A 23,251-nucleotide genomic window follows, 5' to 3' on the forward strand; every position below is an offset into this window, starting at 1 on the left:
TGTGGACCGAGAACTTCCAGAAGTACAGGCAGGATTTTGAAGAGGCAGAGGAACTAGAGTTCAAATTGCCAACATACGCTGGATCATGGAGAAAGCTAGGGAGTACCAGAAGAACGTCTACTTCTGCTTCATTGACTATGCTAAAGCCTTTGATTGTGTGGAGCACAACAAATTGTGGCAAGTTCTTAAAGAGATGGGAATACCAGAGCATCTTATTTGTCTCTTGAGAAATTTATATGCAGGTCAAGAAGCAACAGTGAGAACTGAACATGGAATCACTGATTGGTTCAAAATTGAGAAAGGAGTTCGGCAAGGCTGTATACTGTCGCCTTGCCTATTTAACTTGTATGCAGAGCACATCATGAGAAATGCGGGATTAGAGGAGTCACAAATTGGGATCAAGATTGCAGGGAGAAATATCAACAACCTCAGATATGCAGATGATACCACTCTAATGGCAGAAAGTGAAGAGGAACTAAAGAGCCTGTTGATGCGGGTGAAGGAGGAGAGTGCAAAAGTTGGCTTGAAACTCAACATCAAGAAAACAAAGATCATGGCATCCGGCCCTCTCAATTCCTGGCAAATAGAAGGGGAAGAAATGGAGATAGTGACAGATTTTATTTTCCTGGGCTCCAAGATCACTGCAGATGGGGACTGCAGCAAAGAAATTAAAAGACGCTTGCTCCTGGGGAGGAAAGCTATGGCAAATCTAGACAGCATCCTAAAAAGCAGAGACATCACCCTGCCAACAAAAGTGCGTTTAGTCAAGGCTATGGTCTTCCCAGTTGCAATGTATGGCTGCGAAAGTTGGACCATAAGGAAGGCGTAGCGTCAAAGAATTGAGGCTTTTGAACTCTGGTGCTGGATAAGACTCTTGCCAGTCCCTTGGACTGCAAGGCGAACAAACCGGTCAGTCCTAGAGGAGATCAGCCCTGACTGCTCTTTAGAAGGCCAGATCCTGAAGATGAAACTCAAATATTTTGGCCACCTCATGAGAAGGAAGGACTCCCTGGAGAAGAGCCTAATGCTGGGAGCGATCGAGGGCAAAAGAAGAAGGGGACGACAGAGAATGAGGTGGCTGCATGGAGTCACTGAAGCAGTAGGTGCAAACTTAAATGGACTTCGGGGAATGGTAGAGGACAGGAAGGCCTGGAGGATCATTGTCCATGGGGTCGCGATGGGTCGGACACGACTTCGCACATAACAACAAGCCAGAACTACAGACCCTGACTGAAAAAAGTGCCAGACTAGTCTTCATTTCACCATCCCCTTTATCCATCAACCAAAAGAAAATCCTTTCAAAACAAAATGCAAAACCCAAAATCACATAATACCATTTATTAAGACTAACCAAAATGTGTGAACTTGTGTTATGTCCTGTCACGTCGCTTCCAACTTACGGTGATTTTATGAATTTATGGGCTCCAAAACCTATCGTTAACAGCACGCCGTTCACAAACAATTGCTTTATTCACTATTTCCACTAGAGGCCAGAATGGAGCAACTAACAGCCGACTCCTACATTCTCCTACATCTGCCCTAGCTCCAAATTTCATCTCTGAAGAAAGCCTTACAACAAGCAAACAAACAGAGAGAGTCGAACTGCAGCAACACTTACCTTAAGCTCCCAGTGATTGAATTTCCAACCAGGCGAATAGTTTTCTCTCAAGTCAACACGTACACGGATGTTTGCAGCCTGCAATCGTGTTCGGTATTCATTACACTTTGCCACCAGAGCTTCCCGATCTTCTTCTGAAAGTGCATTTGTGATGCCGCAAGGAATGATGACAATCTAAATAATGATGCAAATTAGGTATATTAATGTGCATAAAGGAACTACAGGTTAAGGGCAAAGAGCAGAAATAAGACACCACTCTGTGAGCTCATCTCAAATGGAGAAAGAGACTGCACAAGAATTGAGAAGAGCTGAGTTTTTACTTCCCAAAGGAGTCTGAAAGTAGTTTACAATCACCTGCCCATTCCTTTCCCCACAACACCCCGTGAGGTAGATGGGCCTGAGAGAGCTCTGACTGGTCCAAGGTCACCCAATTGGCTACATATAGAGGACTGGGGAAGCAAATACAGTTCACCAGATTAGAGGCTCTTAATCACTACACCAAGCTGGCCTGGAGGCCATTGCTGAAGATCCCCTTTCTTGCTCACAGCATCTTTAAATGCATCCCATTCCACTAATGACAATCCCCTGACTTGCAGGGTGTGAGAAGAGTGGGAGTTGCGGGGGGGGGGGGGATCCATTCCGTTAAGCCATTCCATTCATGGTACATCGTTCCGACCCATGACAGATTATTGTTCTATAAAATGGAAATATTAGGCATGAGAAAAAATGTTAGTAGCAGCATTTTACTCACCTGAACACAAGCAACTCTGGGTGGCAGCACCAAACCCATGTTATCCCCATGAATCATGGCCATGACACCGATGGTCCGAGTTGTGATGCCCCAAGAGTTCTGATAAGCAAACTGTTTCTCTCCTGGGGTCCTGGGGTCTTCAAAAACAATCTCAAACATCTTGGAAAAATTCTGTCCCAAGTGATGAGAGGTTGCTCCCTGGAAAAAAGCATTGAAAGCATAGGTCTCTTCTTCGTCTACATTAACAAACGGCACGAAATGTATGAGTTCCTGCCTACCTGGATAGCTCGGCCACTGGCGGAGATAAATGCCTCTACGGTGGTTGTATAGTCTCCACCTGCAAACTTTTCTTTTTCCGTTTTTCTTCCCTTCACAACAGGGATCGCCAAAAGCTCTTCATAGACGCGAGCATACAAATCAAGAATCTGCAACACCTGGAATAATCAAAATCATTTAAAGGGTTAGAAGAAACTAAGCTACCCATGTACTTTTGTGGCTCAAAAATATTAATTAAAACTTTAATTGGGAAATAGGAGTAATTACAATATTCCAGAAACCAGGCTTCTGTATAAGGATTTGCTGTTTTTACAGTGGTAGGAATGAGCCCTGAGTCCTAGACAAAATCCAATGGAAGTTCTCCATCATTTGCCAGTCTGGTAGTCCAGTTCTTCAATTGCTTACAATGACTTTTCTAACCATAAGTATACTTTTCTAACCCTTCTTTTATGCAGGAGCCAAGAGTGGACTGGAGGAAAACAGCCCTGGAGCAAGCCAAACTAAGCAGCCCCTGCTTTGTGCTACAGGCCAGAACTGCAGGGCCACTCAGCTCAGTGGGGCTGACAGTGGACAGGAGCTCGGTTATGACTTCTTTCCCCAAGTGGAGACAGTGCTGGAGGAAGCAATGTGTCAGCTGACGCCTACTGTCACTGCTACTGATGGGTCCCAACCAACTACTGGCAGAGCTCCTTGAAGTACTGGCAGAGCTGCTGAAGTGTGGCTCTGTTTGTTCCTGGCCACTCTCAGCCCACCTTACAGGAAGCTTCCCTGTAAGTTAAACAGCCCATCTACCCCATCATCAGGAGCATATAATTCTTCAAATATATTGGCTGCCCACGTGCCAATTATGATGGGAAACTACCATCAGGCATCCAAAGCCTGAAAAAGCAAAACCCATTATTATTCAACATTATATTTTAGTTTCAGTTTGAACTACTATCTGAAACTGGAGCACAGGTCACAGGGGTCTTGCGCACGGTGTTTTACCATCTTCACCAGGCCAATGTTAAAAGCCAAGAGAAGCAGACTGAAGAGGAAATTTCACCCAATTTTCCTTCTCACTGAAACTCCATGTGCTGTAGTAATTTTGTTTATGAGCACCCTCCCACCATCAGCAGAAGATTTCAGGATATCTAAGAGGCTGCTTGGGGAGGGGCAAGGCAAAGAAGTAGAGTACAGAAAGGAGCAAAAAAAAAAAAGTCTCAGGGTTGGAACATTTCCTCTCTAGGGCAAACGTAAAGAATCTGGAGCTTTTTGTTTAGAAAAGAGGGGATATGATACAAAGCGATGCATAGTGTGAAGCAAGTGGATAGAAAGAGAGCTTTTCTCTCCCATAATACCAGAACTAGGGGGTCACCCTAAGGAGTAGACTGGAATATGTTCAAAAAGGACTAAAGGAAGTGCTACTTCCCACAATGGGGAGCTGGCTTGGGAATGTACTGTCACAAGCTGGATGGATTCAAGGACAACAGATTTAGTGCTGGCTACTAGTCATGATAGCCATGTGGGCAGCAAGTTTCTGGGACGCTGGGATGCAGTCAGCAGGTGAGGGCCTTGTCTGCATACAGGCCTTGCTCATATGCTTTCTGGTAGTATCTGGCTGATCACCCTGAAAGACTGACCAGCAGTCTGATTTTGCACTGCTACTGTTACATTCTTATACTCTGCTGGCTGCTTTTGCAGGCTTTTCTGCAGGATCCAACCCATGAGTACACACAAAGACATGCAGCATTATCAAAGTACAGGCAGATTTAAGTTATATGCAAAACAACAAAGACTGTACTATCCAAAGTGTCTTCCTTAGTCATGAACAGCCACCGTTCCGTTTTTCCCCTTGAACAGTTATCCTGAATTACAAAACCATCACCCCAATCAGGAAAATAAGGGTGCAACACAATAAATGCGTTAAATAATTCAGTCCTATTTAGGCAATGATTTCTGATTAATATCCTTTAAAATTGCTGAAATATAAACAATTCAGCAAGTGGACTGCAAGTCTACCTCTTCCGCTGCTTCTTCGTAACTTGCGAAGGCTGTGTGTCCCTCCTGCCACAGGAATTCACGAGTTCGCAAGAAAGGCTGTGGATGTTTGAACTCCCAACGCTTCAGTGTGAAAAAAGAGAAAGTTTAGCATTCAGTATTAAAACTACAATTCTTCAACAATCAGCTTGTTTTTAAAAAAATATTATTTAGCACTAATCAAAACTCTAATATTTAATGATGGCATCAGATGGTGTGAATTCAAAGTTGTCCAGATCTTTCAAAGTACAGCTCTATTCACACCACAAAACAAGGAAGATTTGGATCAAATTTTGTTTATAGAATCTATATCAGGGATTTCCAACCACAGACTCTCAGGGGTCCATGGGAGCTCCAGAGGGGACCCATGGCCTTGCCTCTCCTGTCTTAATGGATTTGGCCACATGCTAGGGAATCAGACACTTCCTATGCTTCCCCTCTCTGCTCCTGCATGACTTCTTCCACCTTAAACTGCCTCCTCAGTTCTCCTCGAGCCTGTCTGGTAATGCAGGTGGTGAAGTCACTTCGGGTGACATGTCACTTCTAGGGGTATGGCAGGGAGGCGTGTCTAGCTAACCACTTCCAGGGCTGCTCAAAACCTGAGAAATTATTTCAAGAGCTCCTCCATGGTCAAAAGGTTGAAAAAGGCTGGTCTATATACTAATAGTGAAACCAAATCTCCAGTGACTGGAGCTGTGAACAGCCAAGGACAGATCTCTCTACAAACCTGAAAACAGCCCCAAAATGATAAAAGGAGCACCCATAGCTTTAAGCAACAGATTCCCTCAGTGTTGATGTTGCTAGGTAAATACAGTATTCTGGGGTTTCAGTGAACAAATAGGCAGGGAAAGAGGGCAGAGTCCTTTCCAGGCCTATTCTGGTCTCTGAGGGAGGACTCATGAGGCCAGGTCTTAGGGTTGCCAGTTCCAGGATGGAAATATCCTGGAGATTACATGGTAGAATCTAAGAAGAGCAGGATTTGGGGAGCTGCCATTTCCTTCAAGAGAACTAAGCCAGATGGAGGCTGGAGATCACCTGGAATTACAGCATCTCTCCAGATGACAGTATTCCTCTGGAGAAAATGTCTCCCTTGGAGGAATAATACTCTATGGTATTATACACAGTTGAGGTTGCTTCCCTCTCTGAACCTTTTCCGTCCCCCCAGGCTCCACCCATAAATCCCCAGGAACTTCCCAACCTGGAGCTGGCAACCATAAAGGGGAACTGAACTCTATAGCTGGGAAATCTGTTTTGATCATGGCAGATCTCCTGGAATTTTCCAACCTGCAGGTTGGCAACCCTAGAAAGACAAAAAGAAGCGGGAAAATGAAAGAGGCTATTTATTATATTTATTTATTATATGGGGTCTTTCAGGAAAGGAAAAGAGGAAATAACGAGGAAGGAGGAAATGAGATGCCTCCAAGTCCTGGCAGGTTCCCACTTGTATTTTCATAAGAATGCAGAATACCTGTAGATCTCTGCAACTACAGATATCTACATGAATCCAGCGATACTTTACACAATCACAAATCCTGTTGCATTAAGATCTGAAGACACACCATTTACTAAAGTGTGACATACATATAACAATAACCTTCATGAACTTTTTCAGTCCTTCCCCTTCTTTGGAGCACAAAAATCAAATACAAAGTATGTCTGATGTACACCTTCCATGCAATGGATTCTATGATTCTATTGTGGAGTGCATGAAGGTTACTGCCTTACAATGCAAATGACTGTACTAATTGGCCCATGATAATTGGTCCAGTACTACTATACAATTAAGTACAGGAAAAGTGCACTAATTGGATGAGAGGGTAGGAATGAAATCAAATTGATTGTTTTTTTTTTAAAGCCACTGGGAGTGGGAAAGCAAGGCTATCATAGTAAATAGTAACAATGTGAATTGAACTTACCACCACATTACACCACTGGTTAAGTCTGATGGGCAGGTCCCTGTGTGACTGAACCCACCTTGCATAGGCAGGATACATTACTACAAAAGGACAGGGAGAGGAAAATTATTATAACCCCATTTTTTAACTTTTTGTTTTGAAAACCTTTCTGGAGGGGGGTAGCATAAAAAGACAAACCACCTCTCAATGTCTCTCCACCACCAGCAAAAAGACAACAAAGATAAGCTTTTACAGTTAAAGATGGAATGACAGAAGATTCTCCATTTCATTCATCTGGGGAGCAGAGTACCTCTCGTGACAAACTATTTAATTCTCTGCTAAACACAAATTTTATTGCACCTATTTCAAATCCACAACCCACTGTCCAACAGTCATAAGTTGTTCTTGTCACCAGTTTGCTGTAAAGGAGAAAGTCTAATCAATGCAAAATACTTCCAAGTCTTACCTGTTTCACTAGTAGGACGGACAGCTATTGGTTCAGCCAGCTCTGTTTTGCCTGACCGTGTAACCCATGCCACCTAAAAGAATGTAAACTCTTAGAAAATGTTACATTTTTAAAATACTTCACATCATTTTCATGCTCATTTGAAATGTCATTTAATTTAAATAACTATGAATATCTACTTGCTTCATGCAATTTTACCTTCATTCTGATCCAGCAAACGCAGGAAAGAGTTCAACTGCATGCTGTCATATGCCCAGGTTCATTTCCTGACCTGAATTATACTCCTGGACAGTGCCCCTCCCTACCCTGTGTTTCTGGTTTTCCTCTAGCCCTCTGAAGTGTAAAACAAGTAACTGTTACGTTAATGCCTTATTGCTTGTTGTTGTATATCTAATTGCTGCATATTAGACTTGCAAAAACCCGACAATTTGCAGATACTTGAAGGACATCAGATATGCAACAACTGCAAGCCTGTAAACACCAGTGAAGCTATGTACTGTAAGCTAGGCATGGTGCCATGTTGTTAGACTCTGTGCCAGAAAAGAAAAAGCTGTTTTGCATTATTTTACACCTATCACTTTAATCACTGCATTGAATTTGTCTGTTAAATATGAATGGGCTTTTTGATATATACATTTGTACTGACACTGCAGCATTAATGAGCATTTTATTGGCCTTGCATACATAGTGGAGTGTTAGGGTTTTTGTACTCTCACTGTGTACCATTGTTGAGATTGTAAGAGATTTTGCCAGCTGGACTTAATTTCCAGTTGATGTGATCAAAGGACACTGTTATGCTTGGTTAAGTGAGATTCCTGGAATATTATTCTGGCATAGGCCAGATCGAAAACCAGTATCTGCTGAAGCCTCGGTATTAGATCATGCCTCCCATCTCTAGCACTATGAAGAATGCCTTCTTTCTTTCAAGAACAGCCTTTAAATGGCATATGCAAGTTTCCTGCTCTCAACTTTAACTGATGGATGGAAGAATTTCCTAATGATATGCTTTAGAGAGCCTGAAAATTAACTAAAACCCTACAAGAAGCAGATGTATACCTAACTGACAAGAATTTTAAAAAAACAAACAGGGGATTCCAGTTGTTGAAATTGGAGTGACAGAGTAGGTTTGGATGCTTTGGCAACCGAAGCGCCCAACGCTATGACAGAGTTTGGGGAGAGATTTACAATTAATTAATTTCTCATGAGAAAGTATCTAGTCTGCATAGGCATCTGGGGAAATTCAAGACTCCACTATAAAGGACTTTTAAAGTCATTTGGGATCCACGGATGCCCTCCTGTGGACAATTAAATATGGCTAACCTTAGCAAAAAAAAAATCTTAACTCTCCAAGGGACCAAAAGGTGAATGGCACCGAAAAAGATGTTATGAATCTACTTTAAAATTTGTTTTAACAATCTCAAGACTGAACAAAATCTGACCTTTTTGAGCCATGTTTACAAGAATTAAGACAGAGAATATTAATCTGTTATGCATCATGAAATTCATTCATTGGGGGACAACAGTAAAAATTTATCAGATGACATGCATCAAGCCAACAACAAAATTCAGAATTTGGATGAGAAATCAGACTTACTAAACCAAGAAATACAACCTAATCTTGACAGCCTGGTAAAAGGTAAAGGTAAAGGTATCACCTGTGCAAGCACCGAGTCATGTCTGACCCTTGGGGTGACGCCCTCTAGCGTTTTCATGGCAGACTCAATACGGGGTGGTTTGCCAGTGCCTTCCCCAGTCATGACCGTTTACCCCCCAGCAGCAAGCTGGGTACTCATTTTACCGACCTCAGAAGGATGGAAGGCTGAGTCAACCTTGAGCCGGCTGCTGGGATCGAACTCCCAACCTCATGAGCAAAGCTTTCAGGCGGCTGCCTTACCACTCTGCGCCACAAGAGGCTCTGGCAGCCTGGTACTGTTTCAATTAAAAATTAATGAGAAATGCCTTCGGTTACATGAAGTTAAAGAAGATCCAGATGAAAACATCAGATTAAAAGTGGTGAAATACTTAACACATTATCTTGGAATATCACCAAAAGATTCAGAAGTAGAGTTTGACAAAAAACTACAATGAAAAAACTACAAGGTGAATTAAATTTATGCCAAGATGAAGAATTTTCCAAAGGATAACGGTAAAGGTATCCCCTGTGCAAGCACCGAGTCATGTCTGACCCTTGGGATGACACCCTCTAGTGTTTTCTTGGCAGACTCAATAAGGGGTGGTTTGCCATTCCCTTCCCCAGTCATTACCGTTTTACCCCCAGCAAGCTGGGTACTCATTTTACCAACCTCGAACTTGAGCCGGCTGCTGGGATCGAACTCCCAGCCAAATATAATAAAATAAATAAAAACAAAGAATTTGCCAGTAACAAAATAAGAGATCAAATATTAATTAAGAAATTTAAAACTAAGACACAGATTGATGGCAAAGAAATTCTCTAGAGGATTTTTACAGAAAAGAAAATAATATTTGTGCCTTACGGAAAAACTGGAAGGTAAAAAGATTCCATTCAGATGGGCTAAACTAGAAGGACTTCACATCACCCACAAAGACCAAATATTTAAGATGAAATCAACGAAGTAAGTTACAGATCTTCTACAAACATTTGAATCTGATTAAGATGATACAGAGGACTTGGTATTACTTAAAACCTAAACTTGGATTATAAATATTTGTTATACTGAAGAAGATATAACATCTATAAACAATATAAGACTATTTTAAGAACTAAAATACTCAAACTGAAACCTTGAATACAAATATTCAAGATGAAACCAACAAAAGAAGTTACAAAGATTCATTTCAGATTGAGATGATACAGAGGACTTGGCATCACTTAAAACCTAAATTTAGATTACAAATATTGTTTAAAATGAGGATTTAACATTTATAAATCATAGATGCCAGTACCTTAATAATTAAAAACTAACTGATTAGACTCAATATGTTAAAAAGGGGGGTGGTTAAAAAAAGGAAAAGGCTGAATATTAATAGAGATCTTTTAACACACACATTTAATTTGGAATATAACAATGGGTAGAATTGGAAATTTGTTTTTTAAAAAGTGGAGGTTGATGAATTAGAAAGTTTTTAGTAACAGTCTAAGTGGTACTATTAATGAGAACAAGTTTAATTATCTCAGAATCACAGAATCATATAGTTGGAAGGGACTTCCAGGGTCATGCAGCATGAAAGAGTACCTCTGGGGCGAAGTCAGCAATATGTGTCTTCTCTTTTTCTAGTGCAGCTTGGGACACAAACATGGGAAAGTAAGAGTTTTCCACACCAAGTTTCTTGATTTCATTATCAAAGAACTCCTTGATGGCTTCCCACACAGCATAAGCCCATGGACGGAGAATGTAGCAGCCGCTGACATCATAATATTCAATCATCTCTGACTTTGTGATCACCTTTATAGAAAAATGAAAAGCTTTCAATGTGGTGGACATAATATTACAAACAGGTTTACACAGGGAAAATAGTAGAATGTAACAACTTCATTTCAGTAAAGATCAGAGAAAAAGAATCATCTGACAAAATGAGGATTTTACTTTGATTTTCATATATGTTTAAATTGAAGCCAGCACAGTTACATATGCCTGTTACATTCCACTGAAGTCAGCAGGACAGGACTGAATGCTGGGTTGCAGTCAATGTGGATGTCAGCCTGGATAATACAAAGCCATCCATAAGTGAATAGCTACATTTAAGTGCATTTGGAAATTCAATTTCTTGGACAATTCTAAACAGCTGCTTTAAGTGAAGTTGTATTTTTAAACTGACTGTTTAGGATAGAGCAGTTGTATTTTATTTTATTTTATTTTAATACCGCCCTCTCCGGAGGCTCAGGGTGGTTTACATGGAACATATGAACAATACATAAAACAATCTACAACATATGAATAACCATACAATAATATTAATTAGTAGTTGTAACAGTAGAACAGTGTAAACAATGCTACAGTGCAACAGTATAAACAGGTCCACAGCACTCTGGTGGAGTTTTGAGAGGGAGGGGAGTTGAGCAGGGGCCCTTAATTCACTGTTGGTTGTACCTGGTCTCAACTAAATGCCTGGCGGAATGCCTCTCTTTTGTAGGCCCTGCGGAACTGTTTAAGCTCCGTCAGGGCCCTGATCTCCTCCGGGAGCTCATTCCACCAGGTGGGGGCCAGAACACAGAATGCTCTGGCCCTGACTGAGGCCAGGCGGACTATTTTCGGGCCAGGGACCATTAGTTGGTTGGTGGCGGTGGAGCGTAGAGCTCTTTTGGGGGCATAAGCAGGAAGGCCTATTTATTTTTCTGTCTCACCCACAGTTCCTCTACCTCAACTTTACCTCATAACAATTAGTGTAACTGAGAGTCAATTATTAAACCTGAGTCATGAAATTCATTCCAGTGTTATGTGACAGAATCAAACAAATCTATATTGGGGTAATGAGCTAATTTCCTGATTAAAAGATAAATGACCAAAACAACATTTTATCAATATAATTTTATCAATTTACTCCATGGTTCTTAAAAGAGATGATTTTGAAGGAAAGTTACATTCATTGATTTTATTAATTTTGCTATTTATACACTGCACATCCATAAATCTATAAAACATGCAGGAATTCTCAGTGAAAACTAAGTTCTACTTGCCTGAGAATACCATTCAGATAGATTCTCTTCCTTCTTAACCTCCAAGCCCAATCTGGAATAATTAAAATAAAATTAAACACTGGAAACAGTCTATGCATATAAATCTTTCATCTGTATATTGAAACACAGGGGAAGAGATGCTGAGTCAACAAAATTAGCTGCAGGAAAAATATTCAAATATGGGCTCAGGTCATGGTCATATGATATGCAAACAAACTAGTTAAAGGTGGGTCTAATCATTGTCTGAATGAACTCTTGGGAACTATATATTAGTCTTGCATTCCATACGATATTAACATAATCACACACAAACATATCTTCAATATTAGCAAGTTGTGCTCAACATTAATGAGTGGGATTTTGTTTTACTAAATTCAAATCCCAAAATTAAAAAAACCATACATGATCATACAAAGAATTTTAGTTTTCTTCATACCATCTTTTGTGTAACATAAACTAAGTTAAAACTTTTTATATAAAGAATGAGGCAAGACTTGAGAATGCAAACTGGCAGATCCTACCCCCATCTAAAAGATGGTGTGTCACTTTAGAAATGTTTGCCATCAATACATCAAACATCATTGAGTTAATACAAAATCCCACTAGCTTTTTGAGTACCTTACCTTAAAATATTAAATGTGCTTAAACTTAAAATATGAACTACACAGACATATGTTTGGTATAGTGGTTAGGACTACGGACTTCTAATCTGGCATGCCAGGTTCGATTCTGCACTCCCCCACATGCAGCCAGCTGGGTGACCTTGGGCTCGCCACGGCACTGATAAAACTATTTTGACCGAGCAGTGATATCAGGGCTCTCTCAGCCTCACCCACCTCACAGGGCTTCTGTTGTGGGGAGAGGAAAGGGAAGGCGACTGTAAGCCGCTTTGAGCCTCCTTCGGGTAGAGAAAAGCGGCATATAAGAACCAACTCCTCCTCCTCCTCTTCCTCTTCTAAAGCTACATGCCAATAAAATTGCAGTAACTATGCAGCACAATTAATACATGTAATTGTGTACAGCAATTCAGGATACACCGCTGCACTGAATGTGAACACCATATCTTCTGCTATTCACTCTATTACATCCTTATCAATCCTTTCTATCTACCTTCATCATTACTGTAAAATTCATGGGTATGGAATATATCACCCCTGTTTTTCACAAAAACTACAGCAAATAACTAGGACTAAACACATAATATAATAGCAAAAATTATTAGAAAGCAGTAAAGTTTTGTTACCTGGTTTGTTTCTTAGGTCCCTGTCCATCTCCTGGTCCATCAGAAGACAGGTTGCTGCTGCCACCTTGATCCTTCTGCCTTTCTTTCTTCTGACTGCTGTTCTCCTTCTCTTGTTTGTTCTGCTTTTCAGATCTGTTCTCTTTCTCCTTGCTCTTCTTGTCTTTGTCCTCTGCACCAGCTGCAGAGACTGGCTTATAGTCTACCCCTGCTAGCGATTTGTATTGTGCCTTCAACTGAAGCAGATCTTGCACGGCTGCATCAACTGTAGCCTTTGGAAAGATGACATGACAAAGCAAGAAACAACATGCTCAACACATTGACTAAAGAAAAGTCACAAAACCCATGCCGAAGGAGGAAATTCAGAGGAGAAAATACCTTGAAATGTTCTTTGTAGTTGTCATTAAACATGAACCACTTGGAGAACAGCTAGAGAAGCCTCCAAAATAAGTAACAGACAAAACTGTTTATATTTTGGTTACTCTGACTACACATGTGGGAAGAACTTGGGGGAAAAACTACATTAAAGAAGAAATACTTAATTTATAAATCAATTTAATTTATAATCAGCAAAAAATCAGTATTCAGAGAAGACAAGCCATTAGTTGTTTCAGCTATTTTACAAGTGGAAGTTTCATATTCTGAAGCCAGAATATAGGTATTATTCTTTGTTAGTGTTTGTAGCTCAGTAGTCCGTCAAATGCTTCGCATGCAGGAAGTTTCAGATTCAATATCCAGCTTCTCCAGTTCATAGGGTCTTGGGCAAGAGGACTGGCAAAAAATTCCTGCCTAAGAACTTGAGGAGTGGCTGCCAATTGCTGCAGACAATATTAGGCTAGATGAACCAATAGCTTGATGTAACTTCAAGTGCTCTCCTGCCTCCCCTCCACCACTGCCAAAATTTAGACAGTAATGACTTTGGAGAATGATCTGCACTTATTGTATTTGCCTGCTGCTCTGTAAAGAAGCACATGTAATTGCATAAATGAAAATGGCCCAAAGAAAATATTTTTGCCAGATGTGATTAAGCCTAAAAAAATATTCTTCCTTATCTTAGTATGAGTTTATTTTCCACATTTTGGATTTCAGAAAGAGGACAGGTGCAGTCAAGACAGATTTGCCTATTGGAGACCACTGGTTCCTACTAGTTCTGTTTAACCTTTCTCCCCATTAGGCAAGTGGTAGCATTCTGGATGATTTATATTAAAAAGTTAGTTGTACAACAACAACTGAAAAATGCTGTCAAACTTTACATATATAACTGCACATTTAAGAATTACTCAACACACCAGTGAACTCAGAAGACATGAAAGAGGGGGTTAGCATAAACAATAAACAAAAATGAATGGTGTGTATGACCAAATTCTACTCATGTATATGAAAAATGTTTATAAAATACCTTTTCTGCCTTCTCTGCTTTTAATTTCCGAACAACCTCTCCTTGGGCAGCAACCTTGTTGAAGAGAGCTTTGGCTTCTGGTGTGTCAGGGCCACTGGCTGCTGGGCATGTTGGCTGGATGACAGGAGATGCTGGAAAAGCTGGGGTTTGTCCTGGTTTGTAGTCCTGACCTGTCTTGTCTTTATACTCTGCTTTCATGGAAAGGAGGAGTTTTACAGCCTCATCCACTTGCTCCTATGGAAAACAGTAAGCAAGATGTTCCATGCATTTTGTCTCTTGCCTGCATATCCCAAGAACACACACCACGAAAATCCTGTAGGTAATCTGCAATAGATTTGAGCTATCCTCTGCAGATCTCTTTCTCTGATTATCACCACTAATAATTTTACATGCAATTAAATCCAGGTCTGTTGCTTCCAGATCCCTCCAAAAGCCCCTGCACATCATGCACTGTTCATGTTCAGAGGAAGAACACAAGGGACTTGGAACTATTTCTATTTACTCACATTACAATAGTGAATACAGAGATACAGGTATGCCAGTGCACATATTTACCACTATTATACCTTGGAAACCTTTTCGGCCTTGAGTCTCCGTACCACCTCTCCTTGTTCAGCTACCTTATTGTATAGAGCTTTTCTGTCTATGGGGCTAGAAGGTGCCAAGCCATTGCAGAGTGGAGGAGAAGAATCAGAGGCACAAGAAGACAAGGAGGAAGGAAGAGCTGCAGGTGGATTTCCAGGTTTATAACATTGGCCTGTCTTTTGTTTATATTCTGCCTTTAGAGCAAGAAGCACTTTCACAGCAGCATCTATCTGATCCTGAATCAGGAAAAGAATAAAAGGGATCAGCAAGACTAGAAATATTTCAGAAAACTAGAAGGGCATGAAGCAAGGGAAGAGAGGGGGAAATGACAAAATACCATACTGCCATGACTTTTTTCAATCTTCTCTATGCATTATGATCATAAGGCACACTGAACATTTTGAAACAGAAAGAAATATTACACAAATGTAATAAAATCAGAGTTCCCAAATGAAAAGAAAAGAGTTTTTTTCTACCCACTTTTCACTACCTGAGGGAGTCTCAAAGCGGCTGACAATCGCCTTCCTTTCCTCTCCCCACAACAGACACCCTGTGAGGTAGTTGGGGCTGAGAGAGCCCAGACAGAACTGCTCAGTCAGAACAGCATGGTCAGGGCTGTGAGGAGCCCAAGGTCATCCAGCTGGCTGCATGTGGAAGAGTGGGAAATCAAACCCATCTCTCCAGATTAGAGACCACTGCTCTTAATTACTACACCAAATTGGCTCTTGGGCAGACAATTAATTGACATCTCTGCTTTATTTCACTGTATTTGTATACTGTCCAAATATTAAGAGTGAAATAATAATTAAATAAAATAAATCTAAATAAATATTTTTTTACTCCACCTTTTCTAAATGCTCAGGGCAGATAAAATGGTATGTATTTTATACTAGAAATGTAAGCCCATTGCACTTTTAAATGCAATGGGCGCTAGGAATGGGTTGGAAGGGACTGTGGCAGGGGGGGCTTCTCCACCCGCCCCAGCCTTCCTGCTTCCCTCCTTTCCCGGCTGTGAAGCCCTGTTTCCCCTCCCCCACCCCAGCCGGAGCTGGGCGGGCATGTCCTCCTTCCCCAGCCAGGAAGCAGGGAGGCTGGGGTGGCTTTGGGGGGGGGGGGGACAGGACTTCGCAGCCAGGGAAGGAGGGAAGCAGGCAGGCTCCTTCCCCAGCTGCGAAGCCCTGTTTCTTCCCCCCTCCCGCCCCAGCCTCCCTGCTTCGTGGGTGGGGAAGGAGCTGGGCCGAAGCCCCCCTTCCACTGCCGAGGGCCGCAGGGTAGAGTACGCCGGCCACCTACCTTCCTTGTCGTTGGACAGCCGCATAATGGCAGCTGTTGGGCAAAGGAGACCCTGGTTGGGGGGTGGGCCCCCATCAGTCTGGGGGCAAGGGGCCAATGGCCTCCCTTCCCCATCCTGGACCGAGCCCTCCCCCACACCCCTTACTCTTTTATTTATACCGCTCCCACGGAGCGGTGTAAAAATATAATTAACATATATAATTAATATTTATTTGTAGTAAGATTCAAGTGAATAGTAAGAAAGACTAGAAACTTTGGACACAATTCACCAGGATTTTCTCTCACATAAACTTAAATGAAACAAATAGCAGCCATGCCATGAACAAATCTGAATGCTTGCATTAAACCCTATAAATCAGGGGTAGTCAACCTGTGACCCTCCAGATTTCCATGGACTACAATTCCCATGAGCCCCTGCCAGCATATGCTGGCAGGGGCTCAAGGGGATTGTCATCTATGAACATCTGGAGAACTACAGGTTGACTACCCCTGCTATAAACTACATGCCTTCATATATTGGAAACTAAAGATAATGTGTGCCAATACACAAACAAAATTGCAATAGCTTATTATTGTTCCCAATTTTGATTAATTTCCACTATCATTTAATGCTGCCATTCATAGCAACATTTTGATACATCTGGCCAACAAAATAATCTATTGTGCATACAAGATGCTGGGAAATCAAATATAATGCCTGTTGGACTGACACTGGTTGCTTGTTTTTTAAAGGAAGAAGGTGTTATTACTGTTGCAACTACAGAGTAGCCACTATACCTTTGAAGCTTTCTTGGATTTAAGTCTACGAACCACATCGCCTTGTTCAGCAACTTTATCATAAAGAGCTTTGCTGTCTACTGGGCAGGGGGAAGCAGGAGGAAGAACAGGAGAAGGAGCAGCAACAGGAGTTGAACTAGGAAGGACACTTTTTGGTGAGTTTCCAGGTTTGTATTCCTGCCCTGCTATTTGTTTATATTCTGCTTTTAGAGCTAGAAGCAGTTTCACAGCAGCATCTATCTGATCCTAAAACAGGAAGCGAAAGAAGTGTTATGGAAGATGAGACAGAAATGAAGTTCTAGGCAAGGATGCAATTATTAGCATGCACACAGGCAAGGTGACAAAAAGATTCACAATATCCTAAACTTGTTCTTCATTGGAGAAAATATTTTAGCACACAGTTAAAAATAGTATTTTGATTTCCAAACTATTCTTTAATAATGACACCTTTATATGTGTGTGTGTGTGTGTGTGTTTGTCCACATGACTCTCTTCAGGAAATCTTCTGGGGAAAAAAACAGGCATAAACTGCACAGCTTTATAGTACCTGTTAGTTCCTAGTTTCATAATTCTGACCTATTATACACAGCAGCAGTTGTGCCATGCTGCTGCTGATTCCTAGTGGTGGGGCAGCATGCCCCGCAGCTTCCTGTGTATGCACAGGGGAAGAAATCCTCCGGTGCACACAGTCCACCCATGAGTTGTGCATGCTTGAACGGGGGTTTTTGTGTTCATGCGGAGACACTGTCGGGGGGGGGGGGGGGAGAGCCTCAAAGACCCAGCTCTGCCCATATGCCACGGATCATCAGGGACCCTACAGTGGGTGGGGTCCGGGATGGCGGCAACGTCATGTGTAAGTGGGGATTAGCCACGCTTCCAAGCTGCTGCTAGCCTATCCTTTCCTCTCTGTGCATAATCAGTGACATTTTGAAAGTCCTCTCCCTCAACAATAATGGGGAAAGGAGACAAAAGGCAATAAAATCCTCTGTCTATATCTTTTAGCTCTAATTTCCATAGAAATTAGCAGTAGTGTTGCCTCCATCTAGATATCAACATGAGGTGGCAAAGCAGAAACCTCTACCATTTATACAAAACAAGTAACTACTGATTCCTATTTACACTTGTTCTGCTCAATACAGTGGTATAGGTAAAGGTATCCTCTGTGCAAGCACTGGGTCATATCTGACCCTTGGGATGACGCCCCCTAGCATTCTGGCTAAGTTATCCCCAGAAAATCCAGTGCAGAATTGCAGGTGACTTAAAATACCTCCTTCTATCAGCCTCTTGCCTGTTTTTAATAATCAAATTGTGAAATGCCTTAGACTCAAACTGCATCTCTTGAAATTATGTCATTAAATCATCTTTAAAAGGTAAAGATATCCCCTGTGCAAGCACTGAGTCATGTCTGACTCTTGGGATGACGCCCTCTTGCATTTTCATGGCAGACTCAATACGGGGTAGTTTGCCAGTGCCTTCCCCAGTCATTACCATTTACCTCCCAGCTGGGTACTCATTTTACCGACCTCGGAAGGATGGAGTCAACCTTGAGCCAGCAGCTGGAATTGAACTCCCAGCCTCATGGGCAGAGCTTTCAGACTGCATGTCTGCTGTCTTACCACTCTGCACCACAAGAGGCTCTAATACAGTAGTGATTAGAATTACTATAGAAATTACTATAAAAACATAGTATCTGTACTGCTCTAATACAGTACAGATACTATATTTTAGCATGAATTTGGCATAAATCTCAAACAATACATGCTTTCTTGTTTGTCTCTAACAAAAATCTGTTCAGAGTTTTAATAATGTTAGATAACTTACTGGAGATTCGTTATCAAAAGCCACATATATACTTGAGTATGTGAATTTAGAAGTACAATCAGGATGCAAGTATTCTGCACATAAATCACATGCACTATATGTACAACTGGGCCATCACTGATAGTATTGTCATGTGATCTATCCTATCTGAAAGCGTACAGAAATTCAAAAACTCCTGAAACCCATATTAAATGTCATTGACAGACTTCATGCTATAGTTTAGTGGTATAGCAGTGCAATCCTAAAAAGTGTTACTCTAATCTAAGCTCATTCACTTCAGTAAATTTAGACTGGAATCACTCTGCTTAGGATTGCACTGTAAATCACCTTGAGATTTTTTAAAAGGAGAATCTATAGGAGATTTCCTAGAGAAATTAAATAGCTCTGATCTATGATTTATCTCATAAAAGTATAAAATATCACTCTCTGATGTAATTTTTCAGCAGACTAACCTTGGGTGCTTTCTCCGCTTTCAGTTTGCGAACCGCTTCCCCTTGTGCAGCTACATTATCATAAAGAGCTCTGCTGTCTAGATTGGTGGTTGGACTCGAAACTTCAGCCGTAAGTGGAGCAGGTTGTCCTTTCAATGCAGCGCTGGCCTTTGGGGGGGGGGGAAGAGTACTCTTTTGTACATGCATTTAATCAACTGGATGAAGTGTTTCAATCATGATTCCTAGTTTAAAAATCCCACTCTCTTCTGTGTGTGCGTGTATACATATAGTTCTTACAATTATCTCACTTTTGACAAAAAGACAATAGAAGAAGAGCTGGCTTTTATATCTCGTTTTTCACTACCAGAAGGAGTGGCTTACAATCACCTTCCCTTCCTCTCCCCACAGCAGACACCCTGTGAGGTAGGTGGGGCTGAGAGCTCTGAAAGAACTGCTGTGTGAGAACAGCTCTAACAGGACTATGACTTACTCAAGGTCACCCAGCTGGCTGCATGTGAAGGAGCAGAGAATCAAACCTGGCTCTCCAGATGAGAGGCCACTGTGCTTAATCACTACACCAAGTTGGCTCTTGGGCAGACAAATCATTGATGCCTCTGCTTTATTTCACGTTATTATTTATACCGTCCAAAAATTAAGAGCAAAATAATTAAATAAAATAAATCTAAATGAATCCTTATTTTTACAATCCACCCTTCCTAATTGCTCAGGGCAGATAAAATGGCCTTCAGATATCACTGTGCCTGGCCAATGTCACCAAGCAGGTTTGAAGTGGAGGAGTGGAGAATCAAACCTGGTTCTCCAGATTACAGGCTGCTGATTTTAGCTTTAAATGGCTGCAAGCATTTAACCTGCCCTTTCTACTCCCCGATGAGAGGGTGAAGCAAAATGGACCAGTGAAATGGCTCACAGCTATTTCAGCCTACCAAATGATGGGTGCACCTGGCCTGCTGAAATGGCTGCCATTTCACTGATTGGTTTCACTTCCCCCCACATCAAAGTGAAACCAATCAACCAATTAAACTCAATAGCAGGGTGGGTCTGCCCATCAGGTATTAGGTTAACATGGCTATGAGCCATTAAACATGTCTGTTTCGCTCCCCCACTCACTTCAAAATGGGGGGCAGCAAAACAGACGGGTTAAAAGACTACTAGACATTTAACCCTTCCTGGGCGAGCCCTCCCTCTCTCTTCCTCACTGTGGAGAAAGGGGGATCTGAAATAGTTGGTTTAGGGAAATTCCAGTTCCAAGTTCAGAGGCCAAACTAGAATTTGTAGGTTACTTCCCATCCCTAGCTAGATCAATAAGAGGTTTTAGAGGCTAAAACAAACTTTTAAAATAAGTTCTATATATCATACAGAATCACATTTTTACAACACTTTTCCATCTTAAATAAAAAAAACACAGACCATAATATGGAAGAGTGAAGGACAGCACTCATTTGATTTTTTTTTTACTTGAGATCTACAAAACTGAGAAAATATGATCTGCCAGGAAGACTATCAGTGAAATCCTGTGCAAAGTTATACCAGTCTGACCTCAAGGAAATTAAGGACTTAGACTAGAGTAATTCTGCATAGGATTGCATTGTAAAGCAACTTCCAAAAGTGTCCCCTTAACAATCCATATAAACTAGTTTCTGTACCTCTTTATTTGCTGTTTCTGCCTTAGACTTCTCCTTAGATCCAGATGTTGGCATTTCTTTTGTGTGCCCATCAGGGATATAAATCAAAACGCATGGGGCTTCTTTACAGCTGTATGGACTACAGGCAAAGATTAAGCAAATAGATTTTCTTGGTTGAAATTGTTCAGAAGATAAAAATAGTAAAAAAATGCAAGCACTTCCAAGACCCTCTGATTCTGAAGAGTGGGAATTAACCATGCATATGCTCTTCCTGCTTAAGACAACTGGAGGTGCAACTCAACCCTACTCTTGATTACTAAGTGAAGTATCACCAAATTGCATGGATCTCATTCCCAAGCATGAATGCCAAACAGAAGATTTAAAAGTCCTCAACTTCACCCATATTTTATCTATTCTCAGAATACAGAGAATTTTGACTCTCTATGTCAGAGTTCCACCTGGTAGAACAACTGATATGACAAGGTCAGGAAAAGGTCATATTAGTAGCATCTCACAGAATATGTAAAGTGGAACTTTTTAGGAGGGCATTTTTCTGAAAATAACATTATTGTAGATTTTAACTTTTCCTGAAAGTTTGGAGATGGATTTTATTACATTTATATTGTTGACTGTTAAATTTTCAATCCATCTTCAGCCTTTCTTGAGAGAAATGGGCTACAAAGGAAATGGCAAATAAATAAGCCTGTTTCCATAATGCCTAACAAGCAGAAGTATTTTGTGTAGAGCTGAAAGTGGGAGAGGGGAAGATCATGGTTAAACAAACATTTTTGGCCTTTGAAATAGAACTCCCCACCACTTGGGAGATTTTTCATACTTTTACAAAAAAAAAAAAAGCCAGAGTGATGGGTGGTGCAGAGATAGGGTGTGGTTTTCCCCCCTTAATCCTATTTAACAGATTATCTGATGGCATAATGTGATGTGCATACAATTCTGGACATGCATACAACCTACAGAAAGTAATATGACAAAGGAGGAAAATCTCTGCATTTAGATAAGCATCTGTTTATGGATGGTGTCCATCTATACTGCACTGATTTCAACAGTGTGTGAATTCCTGGGAATATCAAATGTACAACTGCCTCAAAGAATCATACACAACTAGACCAGGATCACTGTGAAAGCCTGGTCAACATGGACATTCTTTCATCACCCAGCTACAAAATCAGTAAATGAGTACATCAGATCAGTAAAACAAATGGCTGCACCTAACATTCGAGTGCAATATGCTATGTGAACATTTAACACACCCCAAGAAATAGCATTTTTTGAAATAAAAAGAAATCCAATGTCACAAAAATTAAATGTAACACTACTGTAAGCCAAAATGCAACTCAGACAAACAATAAGCATGGCCAAACAACACTGAACCTTTAAAATACTGTGGTCATGCACCAATTTTGGCCAATGAAACAAAAAAATCTTCAAAGGGTCTTAATGACATTGGATGGAGCAACAGGGAACAGAGATTTGTTTCCAAACACTCACCTGATAGGCTCATATGGCTGATCACAGATATAAAAGCCTCTTCTCTGAAGCTGTATGATGTCTCCCTTTTTCAGATCTTTAAGGCAAGGATCACCTAACATCAATTCTTCGCGCTGTAAGCAGTTTAAAAAAAAAGTCAAAGATACTTCCCTGGAGTAATGTACTATATTCTTTGCTAGGAAATAACGTAAAGCTGCACTGGAAACCCAATGTTAACCAAAGAGAACATGGAGGATCAGTAAGCACAAGGAGAATACCTCAGTTGTCACTTAGTTAAGAAGTGAGACATGAGCCACTGTGAGCCACGTTCCATTGACAGCTTATGTCCTGGTATTTTGATTTGCAACTTATTGTATTAATGTATATATATGTACACATGAACTGGTTTCTTGCTGTTAACAAAAGAGAACAGATATACTAAACTAAATCTGCCTATTCGAGTTCAAAACCAAGACAGATTGAATTATGCTAGACTTCTGTAGGCGAGGGGCGAGAGAGGGCATTTTCAGCAATTCTCCTGTGTCAGTCCAAAACACTCCGCTTCTGCTGCAGTGAGAGGGGGGGGGGGAAAGGTGTCCTGTGGGGAAAGTATTGGTGAAAATGCTCCACCCACCCCTCACACACAGAAATCTCAGTGGCATCTAAGACATTATCACAACTACACATCTACCAAATCAGAATAAAAGACAAGATAGCAACAGGACTTGGAATATACTCTGTGTTTGAAGTGAAGGACTTTGCAATGTCTCTTATCCTCAGACTCTAGCAGGGGCTGTCAAAGAGTTAGAAGGATAGACCAGGACACTGAAGATCCTTCCTGTCTCTACTTTATTGCTGTTCTTTTCTTATGCAGACTAATACACTCAAGGAACTT

The 23,251-nt window shown here is 41.1% G+C and overlaps 1 protein-coding gene across 6 annotated transcripts in view; it reads right to left on the reverse strand.

Annotated features, from left to right (window-relative positions):
- The window catches only part of EPRS1 (glutamyl-prolyl-tRNA synthetase 1), a 59,083-nt gene that overhangs the window by 11,031 nt on the left and 24,801 nt on the right, over window positions 1–23,251 (reverse strand). For 2 of the 6 annotated variants that reach the window (XM_077339723.1, XM_077339714.1), the window contains 15 exons: window positions 22,378–22,490; window positions 20,893–21,010; window positions 19,250–19,396; window positions 16,977–17,222; window positions 14,888–15,142; window positions 14,322–14,555; window positions 12,926–13,194; window positions 11,683–11,734; window positions 10,241–10,450; window positions 7,026–7,098; window positions 6,581–6,660; window positions 4,647–4,748; window positions 2,648–2,803; window positions 2,370–2,567; window positions 1,619–1,792 (listed from right to left, as the gene is read on the reverse strand). In XM_077339723.1, the coding sequence (XP_077195838.1) occupies window positions 1,619–1,792; window positions 2,370–2,567; window positions 2,648–2,803; window positions 4,647–4,748; window positions 6,581–6,660; window positions 7,026–7,098; window positions 10,241–10,450; window positions 11,683–11,734; window positions 12,926–13,194; window positions 14,322–14,555; window positions 14,888–15,142; window positions 16,977–17,222; window positions 19,250–19,396; window positions 20,893–21,010; window positions 22,378–22,490 (2,427 nt within the window). The remainder of the gene's footprint in view (window positions 1–1,618; window positions 1,793–2,369; window positions 2,568–2,647; window positions 2,804–4,646; window positions 4,749–6,580; window positions 6,661–7,025; window positions 7,099–10,240; window positions 10,451–11,682; window positions 11,735–12,925; window positions 13,195–14,321; window positions 14,556–14,887; window positions 15,143–16,976; window positions 17,223–19,249; window positions 19,397–20,892; window positions 21,011–22,377; window positions 22,491–23,251) is intronic. The other 4 variants (XM_077339742.1, XM_077339733.1, XM_077339751.1 and 1 more) reach the window with 3 other exon arrangements.

This window comes from Paroedura picta, chromosome 1 (genome assembly GCF_049243985.1).
Source record: "Paroedura picta isolate Pp20150507F chromosome 1, Ppicta_v3.0, whole genome shotgun sequence".
Classification (NCBI taxonomy): domain Eukaryota; kingdom Metazoa; phylum Chordata; class Lepidosauria; order Squamata; family Gekkonidae; genus Paroedura; species Paroedura picta.